At 50.6% G+C, this 13,261-nt stretch overlaps 2 protein-coding genes across 2 annotated transcripts; one reads left to right on the top strand and one right to left on the bottom strand.

The window, feature by feature from the left end:
* Positions 1-345: 345 nt before the first annotated feature.
* ETH_00012245 (uncharacterized protein) lies at positions 346-4,509 on the bottom strand (the record flags this gene model as incomplete). Its single annotated transcript, XM_013375451.1, has 5 exons — positions 346-2,451; positions 2,629-2,708; positions 2,891-2,978; positions 3,126-3,349; positions 3,675-4,509. The coding sequence occupies 5 exons, from the start codon at positions 4,507-4,509 to the stop codon at positions 346-348; spliced, it is 3,333 nt and encodes a 1,110-aa protein (XP_013230905.1).
* Positions 4,510-10,433: 5,924 nt separating this feature from the next.
* Positions 10,434-11,569, top strand: ETH_00012240 (DNA-directed RNA polymerase II, putative; the record flags this gene model as incomplete). The annotated part of the gene is made up of 4 exons (XM_013375450.1): positions 10,434-10,479; positions 10,770-10,866; positions 11,088-11,165; positions 11,395-11,569. 4 exons carry the CDS (start codon positions 10,434-10,436, stop codon positions 11,567-11,569), a joined length of 396 nt encoding a protein of 131 aa, XP_013230904.1.
* Between the last annotated feature and the right edge of the window lie 1,692 nt (positions 11,570-13,261).

Below are 13,261 nucleotides of genomic sequence, written 5' to 3'. Positions count from 1 at the left end.
CGTTACGGCTGTCCACCATATCGCGATTAACCATTGGAAGCACACACCTGCTGAGTTGCCTTGAGCCGTAGCTTTGCCCCTTTCCGGCTGTTCCCAGGCTCCACGCGGCTAGATGATGCCGCATTGCGTCGCCTTCGTTGGCTGGTCGGTAGCTGGCCTTTTTGCGGCGGCTGCTGCTGCCCCTGTGAAGACTGCTTTGGAGGTAAAAGCTCATGTGACGGCTGCAGCAACAACGCAATAGCATAACAGCTGTAAGAGCTGTCACTGCTTAACCCAAACAAAGCATACTAAGGTAAGCCTGCGGCCAATAAGGTAAGCCTGCGGCCAATCTACCACTGGACCCAGTCACAAACATTCCTTATCAAGACTGTAACGAGGCACTTTGCAACCCTCCAAGAGTGAGCACAGGGGATATGCGGTTTTCTTCCTAGAAAGACACACTTCTGCAGGAAGCACTGCTGGCTCCTGTGTAGTTGTCATTTTCGGGATATCCGCTGCGGCACCTTCCGCTGGCGTTGCTTTGGCCGTCTGCGTAAAAGCAGTCAGCTGTGAGCCGCTGCATTGGGCAATTGGGGCCTCGCGTCCTGTGGTGGGGCTCATGATTTTGAGAAGCTCCTCTAAGAGTTTGCGCACAGCAAGCGGGTCGCATCTTCTTTCCTCAGTCTGGGCGAACGGCAAGCCCACAGGCTGAAGGCACCCCTCTGCTGCTGACTGATTCAGCGCAGAGGTGGCGACTGGTGGCTGGTGAACAGAAAGGGTTCCGTTAAAATTTGGATGCACGTCTGCGAGCAGGGATGCAGATGGTTGCTGGGGTAGCTGTAGGGAAAGGTCAGGCGAGGTGGCAGAGGGACTACACTGAGACGACCCTATGGGCAACCTCCAGTCATTTTGCTGCTGAGATTGATGCGCCTGCTGCTGCTGCGAAATCTGCGCCCAGTAAGGAGGTGGCACTGGAGATAGCAGTTCGAGTGAATCTTCATTAGACTGATGCTGCGGCAGTTCGGTTCCACACCGCTTCGGATTGCCAGCATCACCAGGCGTTGGGCCAACCAAAGTCACATCATGCAACTGCCTCAGCTCCTGTAGCCGTTCACGCCTTGACTCAGGCCAATCTAGTGGATGATGCTGGTCCTGCAACGGCGTCGCATGTACCTGCGGCTGTGCCTGCAACTGAATGGATAGCATATCCCCGTGATCAGGAGCGCTGTAAAGTTGACCTGACTGGAGACTTTGAGTTTGCTGCGGGTTCTGCTGAAGCTGCTGCTGCAAGTATTGTTGCAGCCGCTGAAGATGCTGCGGTAACAGCACCGGCTTTTTCTGTTCGTCAGTTCGTTCACTTGTCACACGCAGTGCAGCGCTGTCAACAAGCCCATTTTCTCTGAGGTGCACGCCACCGTTCTGTTGCAGCTGCAACATTTGTAGCTGCAACTGCAGCTGACTCTGCAGCTGCTGCAAGCTCAGCTGAGACGATGAGGGTGCGAACGAACGCAATGCGCTGAGGTCTTCAGCGTGGCTGGAATTGAGCTGATGTGGATGCTGGTGTGGGGCCTGTGGCATCTGCTGCTGCAGTCGGGACTGTTGTAGCTCATCAAGCTGCTGGAGCAGCCCCGATTGCCCATTCTGCAAAGGAGTGATATGTTGTTGCTGCTCCCTTGACGTAAGAGCTTGACGCGGATAAGTCGCACACAACTGATTGAGAAGCTGCAAGTCTTGGCAGTCGCCGGTAACCAGGTGTTGCTGTGGTTCATGGAACTGCTGTTGCTGGCTCCACACCGCCGACTGGGAATCCGGACTGAGAAAGCATGGTTGAGACTGTGCAGCTGCCGCATTAGCTGCTGCAGCGGCCACCACAGCCGCCCCTAGCCGTTGCTTAAGCTCCGCTACAAGTCCATCATCCGTTAGGGATGATGCACTGTGGGCGGCCTTTTCGTTATTGTGTCGCCCTCCCTGATAGTCCATAGTGGCTGAGCTAGACATGGCATACGGTGCCGGGTCCTGGCCCTGAAATCCTTGCACCTGCGATCCCATGAGCCGTTCAGTTTGTGACGAAGCCACTACCGAGTTGTCCGTACTGCTCAACGTTGACGGCATGCAGAGCATGGATGTCTGGGAGCTTCCAGACGCCCTCAACGCGTGGAGGAGAGGCGCCGCCGCTTGAGGTGTAGAGCTCCAGCCGTTCGAATGTACAAATTGCTGCTGGCACCCGCTGGCCAAATGCAGCAGCCCTGCGGGGTGTGCAAAGTAGGGAGGCATGCGGTTGCTACAGGAGCTGCTGAGAGCTGGGGATGGCGGAGGAGTGGGCGGGGGAGGAGGCGCTGCAACAAAATGAGCGTGGGAGTAATTGAGGTGGAGAGATGAAGGCAAAGAAGGGTCTCCTTGATACAGTAACGACAAGTCCACTACGGCCCTTGGCACCAAGTCCGCGTTGCCAATTACCTGCAAGACGGTTTCCTGGGAAAAGCCGTAAGCGCACATTAAATTGCATGGATCGAAATGCAATAGACAGGCATGACAACTAATATTTCAGTCGCAAGCGCATGCTAATAGGAGACCGTTGCCGCATGTTCTGTAGACAAGCTGTAATATTCACAACTGAATGCAGACGCTGCACAGGGTAAAGCTTGGCACCTTCATCCCTAAGTGGTGCATCTTGTTGTGTAAATGACCACCCTCTGCCGAAGATAGAATCTCTACCCCGTGTTTCTTCGCTGTGACCACAACGCACACAGACACAAGAGTCGAGCCACAACTCACTAGTTGTCTTGAGGCAGCAAGTACATTAAGCGCTATTCACAATTTGGGCGCGCATTACAGCAGCAGCAACCCAAGCAGTATGGCCGGCCCTGTCGAAATTTTTCAGGTGCAATCAAACTCTGAAGGAAACGCCTACCGACTTCCACCACCGGCACACGCCCCTCAGAGTCCGGCGTGAAGATGTGGGTCAACGCGGAATCGGGCACGACCAGTTTAAAGCACCCCTGCAAATGCAAAGGTCGCCATGCATGTTGCCCTTGTGGAGATAATTGCAGGAGCTGACTTCACATAAATACTTGTATTTAAATGGAGGAGCTGAAGAAAGCTGGGGCGGTGGCGGAAAGCTGGCTGGGAGACCCTTGTTCATTCACCTTGGGCTTGCATATTTTCTTGCCATTGTCTATGCGTCTTTCTTCCTCCTTATGCATTGCTCTGTCGAGTGCCACCTTGGAAACTTCCAAAAGAGCACGCTCCACTCCGTCACCGACACCCACAGCAGTCGCCGTGCGTTCTAGCAAGCAAGGGAATAGTTCGCCTCTCTTTGACACACTAACCTTCAGCCCTGGGCCATTTCGGGTTTGGAATTCCTCAATGCCTAAAGCGAACCCATAAAAAATCAACTGCCTTTACGTTTGTGCCTGGCACTATGTGCACTTGCACCCACACATGTACGCATATACGCATCTCCAAATGTGCATGAACACTGGAATGTTCAAATACAGGTTAGACGCATGCACCCACAATCAGTCCCACATTCACAGGTGCTGGCCAACTCAGCGCCATCAAAAAACCCATCGTAACACACGCCTGACACAGCTACTTGCAGCACATCTGGTGGACGTCTCAAACTTCAAGCCCTTAAGTTCTTTAAACAGCAAACCGCAGAGAGCCTGCCCTGGGAAGCCTGCGCGTCTGCTTACCAACTCCCTTTCGACCAACAAGGAAACCTGCCACGTCTTCGCCTATAAGAAACTTGCAGAACTTGAGTGGAACACTGACTGTTGATGAATGTGAATTTGGCTTCACTATCTTCCGATTGTTGCTGACGGTGTCTGGTTGTGCCTGAATTGCGCCTGCAGAACCAATTGCTGCGGGGTCTGCTTGCCGAAGTGCTCGAGTCTCAGTTGGAGCGGAAGAGGCTTTATTAACGGGAGCAGAACCAGAATCACACAGCTGCAAACTGTCCTGACGCTGTCGGCTAACTCCAGGGGAAACGGAAGGATGACTGGATCCCGACGCAGAGGTGGCTATTACAGCGTCTGGCTTTGCAGTGGCTCCCGCTCTGAGTGTCTCCTTGGCTGCTGTGGACTGCGGTGTGTACGGCGGTGCGTTGGCTGACAGACAAAACGTAGAGGCAGCAGGTTTGCTTGAAACTGCAGACTCCAGTTCCTCCTTCGACTTAGCCTGTTGCTGCACCATTGGCTGCAGTTGAGCTTTTGTGCCTTTGGGAGTGATGCGGATGCTGCTATCGGCCTGTGGGCTCCCCTCCTTCGAAGGGGCTATTGGGGTTTGCGGGCAGTCAGATTCTTGAAGTGCCCCCATTGTTCCTCCCTGGCTGTCCATCGACATAGATACCAGGGCTACCTCTTGAGACGTTGAGGGGGAGAGTGGCGCTTCCGTCGCCGACGAGTCCATCGCATGATGTGGGGGCACAGAGCACTGCAGGGCGCTTTGGAATACGGGAGCTTTCTTCAACGAGGGAGAGTAGTCGCTAGTTGGCAAGCATGGTTGTTGCAAATCTAAAACCACATACATTTGGAGTCAGGTTTAAGGGCTGATTTACAATGGAAACGAACGAGCCAGTGCGGGACTGCCGATGCGGCAGGCTGTGTAGGCTGGGCAGGAAACAAATGTGTTCGGCGGCGGGTCGGTCAGTTTTATTCAAAAACATGGTTTCTACGAGACCCACCTGGAGATGCTTCGGTATCCATCATACTACTGCAGCCTCTGGCCTGCCCTTTTGACCCACTCTTGTTTTTTTTGCGAAGCGGAAGGCCCCAGCTGTTTTGCTGGTGTGGAGAACTGATGCAGCAGCAGCGCGCCAGTCGTTGTCAGTTCCCCGCTAACTTCCATAGCACAACGAGCTATTCCGAGGTGAGGAAGAGATAAACATTGACTTACAGCTGCCTCTGTTGTTGTCAATGTTACCGTTCCTGCTTGTATTGCAGTTGCTGCTGCTCCAGTTGCTCCTACTTCCAATGAGGCTGCTCCCGATGTAGCGACAAGAAGGCAGTAAATCAGATACTGCGAGGTTACTGGACTGAACGTGTCAGGTGGCGCCGTGGCGATACTTCCGCAGCGGTGAGGCGCTTGATTTGTTGCGACCGCAGGAATTACAGCAGGGTGCCGAACGCAAGTATACTCAGGCATGTATTTTGTATTTTTTGTAAATGGTTCATCTGTGCTATATAACGTGCGCGAAAAGTAGCTTCGCACGGTGATATACTATTGTGTCCAAGGAATAAATGCAAAATATACTAACTCCGACGGGAATCAGATGCTGTTCGCGATGTGGCCAAGAGCCGCCAGTCGCTACGGCCGCCGACAGGACACCTGTGGCCTTCACTGGCTGATGAAACTGCTGAGAAAGACCAAAAATATCTTGAGTGGAAACAGACCAGTAGTCCTCTTGGTTTGGAGCAGACGATACCTGCTCACAAAGCATCTCACACGCACTGCTGCGCCCGTTCGGCCCACTGCTTCACAAGAAGCAAAATGTGGGAAACAAAAGGACAAAAAACCCACAACATCATTGTTAACGCTACCATTTATAATGTCTGGCGCTGCAACACTCTATTGCTGGCGCCTACTGCTGACGCTGACGGGCAACAGGTCACCTGCGCGGCGCAGCGGTCTTTAAGGGTTTGAGCTGTTAGTTATGGAGATATGTGCTCGTGAATCCAACTAATGTCTAGAGGCGTGTCAATTGATTGTAAATACAATAAATGATTGATAAACCACTCGGAGAAACCAGCAAGCAGCATCAACACCAAAACACGAAGACTGACGCCCGTGGTGATAGGCTGCGGGACCCCTCAGCGTCAGCGGCCACCGGCGGTAAGAGCCACAGCCCTCTTTCTCAAGTGCCGCCCCAATCGGTTCTGAATTAACTTCTTTGCATTACACATAAAATTAAATAACGCTTCCGTCAGTAACCCCGTCGAGGTAAAGGAAGTACGAGAGCAGAACGTTACACACCCAGCACACCGTTGCAGCCTCACTAATCCAGGGAAACAGCTCAGATAAGACCACTACACACGACAAGCAATGAATCAGCTTTCGCTAACCGCTAGTCTCCATCAAATAGAATACCTCATATCTGGCAAGTTCCCACTGCTAGTTTCCAAACACGGTCGTCTGCCACCCTCACCGTGATCGCTCTTCAACCTCTACGAGTGACCATGCACTGCCGGTTAACCATGAAGGGCGCACACAACATCCCTAGACGTGAATCGCGTCTTCTACTGCTCACGCAGTTCGAATGTAACCATAGAGATCCTTCGACCTCTTTACAGAATCTCTTCTGGGCCATGCCGGCTCGCTGCATCTGCCCCACTCAGCATCAACCTAAGACCCGTCCCCGTTGATGGCAACGGAGTAGTTCAATTCATTCTTCCTCACAAGACCTCGGATGCCTTATAACTGCCTTATAACTAACTGTACAGCTTGCAGTATTTACGAAATACGGGTGGCACGAGTGCACACAACGTCACTAACACAGCCCCGTACTTCTTGTATTCTAAAACTTGTTACTTCACATTTAGCAGTACTGGAGACCACTGATTAGCCCACTAACGCAACAGACCTAGATATTCAACCATGACCACCCAACTTTACAGTGAGTCACACAATCGATTCAACTGGTACCCTCCTAACCTATCAGCTGCAACTAAGTACGACTCGTGACAAGCTGTGGGACCCACCACTGGAGTGATGTGAAGTAACAGCATCGCTGACCATCCGTATCGCCACTAACAAAGACTGGACACGCCCAACTACAGTCATTACTGGCCAAAAAAATTGATTGCCCACTGATGTACCGACCAAGACAGCTTCCTATGAATCAACTGTACGACTCCCTCTAGAGAAACGCTACATACAGCCATGTTCTCCTGGCTGCGACACCGTTCCTCGACAAGAAGCCAATTGATATACCCCCAAATATAAAGCAGGCGAAGTTTGCCTTTCCAGGAACACATCTCGTCTGCGCGGAATTAAAATTTGTGGGCATCTACGAACGTGTGGGCTACTTAATTTGAGAGCCGACATCACGAACGGACAAAAAATGAAGACACTGGAAAAGCACACAGTCACTGAACCGATACCATGAAAACGTTTATGATTACTCACAATGCTCAGAATAATGAGAACTCTTAACTAATACGAAGAAGGCACATGATGCCATCTCTTCAAGCTTGGACATTTGTGGCAGCCTCACTGCATGATGAGTCCACCTGCTGAAAACAAAACCACGAAGCATATATGCAAATTTCAACATACAGACTACGCACATGATATATCAGCTACGCAAAAGATTACAATAATGCCCAGACTTCGTTGGAAGCAGAAGCAAGATAACTATCTAGCCCATGATGCTGGAAAAGTTGAAAAGCAGATTCGGATGTACATCAGAGGACAGCAGTGAGTACAGCCACATGAGGAAGGCTAAAACACCTGTTCGTGTCCCCGACTTCATTGTTTTGTCCCTCTACCCAAGAACACCTGGAGTGAAGAAACAGCCCCAGCATTCAAAACAGAGGGTCGTTGAAACGCCACAAATCTCCACGCTTCTTACAAAATACAATGAGTGGTGGCTCACAAGAAGCAATGCACAGCAAACTGGGTATCCGAGGGCAAGAAAAACAACAAAAAGACTGCGATATAAGTAGAACCGCACTGCCAATGCATACAATGAAATAACAGCACGTGTGCCAAATACATAAGTCCGCTGAATGACCAAATACTGATTTTCAAGTCAGCATGCAACGGTCAACACATGGCAGCTATTTGCGTGCCTGCACATACAAACTAAAAAACAAAACACAACATCCATCATGCATCAAGCTTCTCTTCGCAGGCTTGCTGTTGACGCTGACCCTCTACTCTTCCTGCGGAAGTTACCGCCACCGAGGGTGAAAGCAGCACAGCTATGTCTAGGTGTCCTCATTTGTTTGAGTGTGGCTTTGAACAAATAAAAACATTGACAGAATTTTCCCCATATTTGCAAGTGGCCATCAGTTACTGCAAGGAAAAACCCGAAGAGTGTTTGTCTGGTTGCTTCAGCTGTCCGGCCTCCTCAACGTGAACTTGGCTCGCCAACCCGAAATTTGATACAGCTTCATTCAACTTCTTCGTTTTCACAATTTGCATAAACTTCAAGCGGCTGAGTCGCTGGCGTAAAAATAATGATCGACAACATGCTAAGTTGGCGCACTCTAAGTGCCCCACAGCCCCGGTGCAGCCCACGAGGGGTCAAGCCACACTGCTTTGGTGTTCTATTTTTCATTGGTCTGTCACTCAGCCCGTGACGAGGGTCTGCACAAGGATCAAAAAATGATGGTATTAAACATGGGTAAGCGCCTAGGAAAAGCTGGCGCGGTCCACTGAAAAGCGTGAGGCACTAACGTTGAGCAGACCCCACTGTTGTTGTGACACCTCCCATCGCCCTGTGTGCGGCACGTGGAGCTACCAAAGGGGCAGCGCATAGTGCTGCTAGCGATGAAAGCTTTGTGTTCGTGCTGCTGCTAAGTTGCTGCCAAGTGTTCCACCCTCGACGCTCTGAGGGCCTCTGCGCGATTGATTAGCATAGAACCCACTGTGGCGCCCCCCAGATTAAACCGTGGTACGACACCCAGGTCTTGTCTATAGATTCTAAACTGGATAGTAAATACAGAACTCAAATCAGGACAGTTGGGGGCATTAAGCAGTCCTAAACATCTCTAGAGACCTCAGGAACCAGCTGACCCCCCAAAGTCCAGCGCATACGGAGGGTCGGGGCCCCGGAGACCTGCCTGGACTCATTTGAGGAACTGGGATGACTCTTCAAGCCTCCTGGGCCTCTCAAGTGGGCTTTATGAGAAGCGCGAAGCTGCATTGCTGGTGACCTGTGCTGATGCATCCGTACAATTCGTAATGATTCAGGCCCCTCGGCTGAATCGCTTTTTTCAAAACGGTGAATCCTCTCCAACAACTGGGCCGTTCGGTGGAGACCACGATAATGGTGAAGCGATGCACTCCCCCAACAATCGAGCAATACGGTCCACAGCCGCTACATCTCATGGGCATATTTGTGCAGCCTGATCCAAAATATTTTACTGATGCCATAGCCTTGCGTACTGTAAACACTATACTCAGATCTTAAGGAGTTTCACAACACTACACGGCATAAACTACAGATGGGGGATTAAAACTCTTGCCACTGGCTCTTCACTATTATGATGCCCCTCCTGTTTAACTACATCTAGCAGCCAGAAGTACTCGAGTGCGCGGTTTTCCTGAAAGCTCGCACTGCCGTTTATTTGACTCCTTGTGTGTCACGTTGTTGATACGTGCTTCCCTTTCTTATTATCCAAGTGTGTTGACAAAGGAGACGAAAGCACACGGAGCACTTTGAGGCAACTCTCTAATAAGGCTGCACTCCTTTACCGGCTTTCCACAGAGAAATGAAAGAATATTTCGCGTGTTCTTACCAATATTAGGCTCATAGTACAGGCTTCATGTGGAAGTTCCGGGTCGCAACCTCGGAGGGGAATTCCCCATGCGCCATCAGCGGTAGCATTTTACAATTACAGGAACGCTGTACAGCAGTCTTCCAAAACTTCCAAGTCTGTTTGATTTTTGACGGAAAGGGTGCAGTAACCTTCAAGCGACGGTGCAGTACGTTGGTGAGCTGCATTCTCCTGGTATCACGGTTGTCATGCCATGTAGCGGTACCGTACGACCAAGTCTCATTCGTCAACACTATCCGTGTATTTCACTGCAAGTGTACAAAATAACGGCCATAAAAACACTGACGTTATTTGCTTCAACATACAGACAGGTGTGTAAACTGTATTTCTTATGCGGCATGCAGCCCCATGGCAATGCTTGAAGCCGCCTAACCTGTACTAACGCTTGACTGTTTTTTCTCTTCTTCGAAAAGAATTGAAATTAACGCTTAATGGATCTCAGCTTTGTTTGCCAAATGTGTCCCGCCTCTAGTAGAGGGGACCGCTGCCACCAGGTCTCTGCTCACACCTTGGTCAAAATTCCTCAACTTCAGCTCATAATATACGCTTGATTCGCTGACCAGCCCATCGAGCTCTACGATATCTTCGTGGTTGCTCACTTTTGACGACTGCTCGTCAATCCATTGCCTCACCACAGCAACAAGTGTGCAACTACTAGCACCAGGAGATCACCAAAGAGCCGGAGTCGTCGCAGCCAGCACCCGCATTGGCGTCATCTGCATCACGAGATGGAGGGATAGGAGTTTCAGGAACATTACACGTAACAGGCGAGTGCCGGAAGAATCAGCGAAGCGTGCGATAGCGCCACGAACTACGACACTCGCACCATCAACGGCCCCAGCGCGAAGAGCAACAGCAGCATCAACAACATATGCAGCAATAACAGAAGCGGCACCTGCAGCGAAAGTAACGGGAGAGGCCTACGTGATAGGTTGATGGTGCTGGCCGAAGATGGAGGCTTCAGTGCCCGAGTCTCTCGCTGGCGATTTGGGTCCAGGTGATAACAAGTAGTAGTGGTGACGCCACGCCAAGTAAAATAATAAAGATGATTAAAGTTCTGCAGTAGTATACAGGGTGAACGATTTGCTCTTAAATTGCTGCCATGTAACTCTCAGCATGATGAGAAATATCAACGTGCTAGGTTCATTATCAGGGGTTTGTTGAGAGGCTATAAACTTTCGGTATTTCAACAATGCAGGTGATATTGATTGCTTCTTTCCAGAAGGATTCTGACACTTTTTTGGGACTTTACGGTTGATGGTTCGGGGCTTTTTTACGTGCGTGTAGAATTTAAAAACGCCAAGTGTTTGAATCTTTGTGAGCTTCAACTTATTCTGGGCGATCAGCTCCGCCTCTCCGTCGCAAGACCCGCAGAAGCCCACAAGTGAGCAAATTTTCCCGCAACGGCAACTGCAGTGGTGGCAATTACGCAAATGGTGGCAAGGGCGGCACCAGCAGTTTCTTTTGTTCCTTTCGAGCCTATAAATGTTTCTGTTAGCTGCACATCAGCCCCGTAGTTGCTCCCGCAGCGGCAACACTTGCGGGAACACCTGCAGCAACAGCAGCAACGTTTGTGTGCTGCGACTATTTGTGCTCTACATACAGCCTGATTAAAGCCTCTTATGAATACGCCTCCCGCTTTGGAAAAATGACTGTCAGAACGGCAGTTGTCGAAATCCGCAAGTAAAATCGAAGCCACTTCGGTGTTGCTGCTGCACTTGGTCGGGTTGGTGTTACTGTTGCTAATTTTGCTGTTGATACTGGTGATGCTGATGGTGGTAATACCTGTGTGTACTGATGCTGTACTGCCGCTGCTTTTGCTGCTGGTTTGCGTGACAGTGTGCGTGGCTTCATTGGACAGTTCATTGCTAGCTGACTGCTGCCGTTATTGCTGCCGTTGACGCTGCCGCAGGCATTTAGAGCGCGAGGGCGACTTGCAGCAGTTCGAGCTGGCGTTGTTGGTTAACCTGCTGCCTCGAACGCCTGATGAGGCCAAAGCTCATATTCCTTCTCTTATTCGGTTGTCTGCGGCTCGCCTCTCGCGAATCATAGACACGCTCGAAGTATTTAGGGTCCATGCATCCTGAAACTGCGGCGCATGCTGCTATATCTCATACTGTTGTGGCAGTGCCCGACGCTGCCGTTGCGATTGTTGCGGCAGCCATACCTAGAACTGCTGGTTGCTCCCTTGCTCCAGCAGCTGCTGCTCGAATTGGAGACTTGTTCTCATGTGGGATGTGAAATGGGAAGTGGGCAGCGGCAGCAGAAGCAGCAGTAGCTGGTTGCCTAATCAGCGATTGCGAATTTCTGAACAGAAATTTGCATTTTAGGAGTCGTTGTTGTTATTTGATGCTAGCGCTTCGGTTACATGCCGACACGTTTTTGTCGATTGATGGAGTGCTCATTCATTAACCTATGGACAAATGCGAATGTATATGGAGCAAAAAAAACGACGTGAAATGTATGGAACCGTATAGGTAGGATTCAAATGTTTTTGAGTAGTGACAGAAAAGAGCCCCCGAAGGGCACGAGGGAGTACTTCTGTACACCTTCGAGAATATTTGCAATGACGGATGTAGGTAGGTTTACCGTCTCCTGGTGTATTCGCCAGTGTACATGCATTATGCAGTGAAGAGCGTTCTTCCCGCAAAGAGTCACTCCAAGCATTTTAAGCGCACGAAAATATCCACCTTTGCTTGTCAAACAGTTGTTTGAACAACTATTCCACCGGGGAAGAAATCTGCTACTATAACAATTTGACAATGCCTGCATACGAAACACCTCGCGATGGTGTTCCAACTCCAACTGTACGCCAAGTAGTTACCAATCTTAGCTACAATGCAGTTCTCACCTTTGTGACAACGACATGTGAAAATTAGCACTCTCTTATTCTTCAATTTGCCGTATTTAGTGCAGCAGCTGACTACGGCACTGCCCCCATTCTTGTCTGCGAGTAAGAGGGTGAGTGCGTAGCGGAGCTCAGAAGAGGCACGGGAGTTTGGAAGACGTAGTACTTCTTCAAGAAAGGGGGAAGTCATCGCTACTCCATGAAGCAGTAGAGTTCCCTCTAGGTAAGTAGTTTAGCCGGAATCGGCGAGGAAGAAGGGAAGCAGCCTCCAACCCCCTCAAGAAGATAGACTGTTTGTGAGTGCCGCTCTTGTGGCCAACAAATATTGCAACTGTTGGATGCAGCACGCCTGTACTGGCAAATGGACAGGGTGTCTACCTTCCGGTGAACTTGTCAGTCTTGGGATCGACGGTATTTTTGCCTGCGCTATTACTTCGCCTGGAAAAGCGGGAAGAAAGCGCACAGAGAGCACATGCAACGCAGTTGTTCTCAGTCCCGTACATGCCCCTTTTGGTGTTTTCGTCGCGAGAAGACAGAGGCGATCCTGCCTCAGAGTTTACGTGATATGCGGGGGCAATTGCTGTTTAGGGTTGTTTTCTCCGGCCCAGGTATGAGGGAAACTGAATGAGCGAAGACTGGTTGCCAAAATGGAACAACCGCAGGAGGCGGTGTTCCACCCCGGAATGCTGCGCCGGAGCTACAGCTAGCCAATCGGGGGAATCGGGGAGATGCTTCCATGAAAGCATCCTGCATGTTGCAAAATTTCACTCTTTTGGAGTAGATCAGCACTGTGTGCATGTGTGCAAACCTGTCGGTTTCTACGAAAGGGCAGCTCGCGCACTACTGTTGACACTGCAGTATGGTATCCTTAGGCGTCCCCGGAGTGATGCAGAGTGCTTAAAAGAGGGATCTGTTCCTACAGATGAAACGG

The sequence above is a fragment of the Eimeria tenella genome, genomic scaffold (assembly GCF_000499545.2).
Source record: "Eimeria tenella Houghton genomic scaffold, Eth_scaff28, whole genome shotgun sequence".
In the NCBI taxonomy this organism is placed as follows: Eukaryota; Apicomplexa; class Conoidasida; order Eucoccidiorida; family Eimeriidae; genus Eimeria; species Eimeria tenella.
The sequence above is the reverse complement of the archived record's forward strand: the minus strand, read 5'-3'. Positions and strand labels throughout refer to the sequence as shown.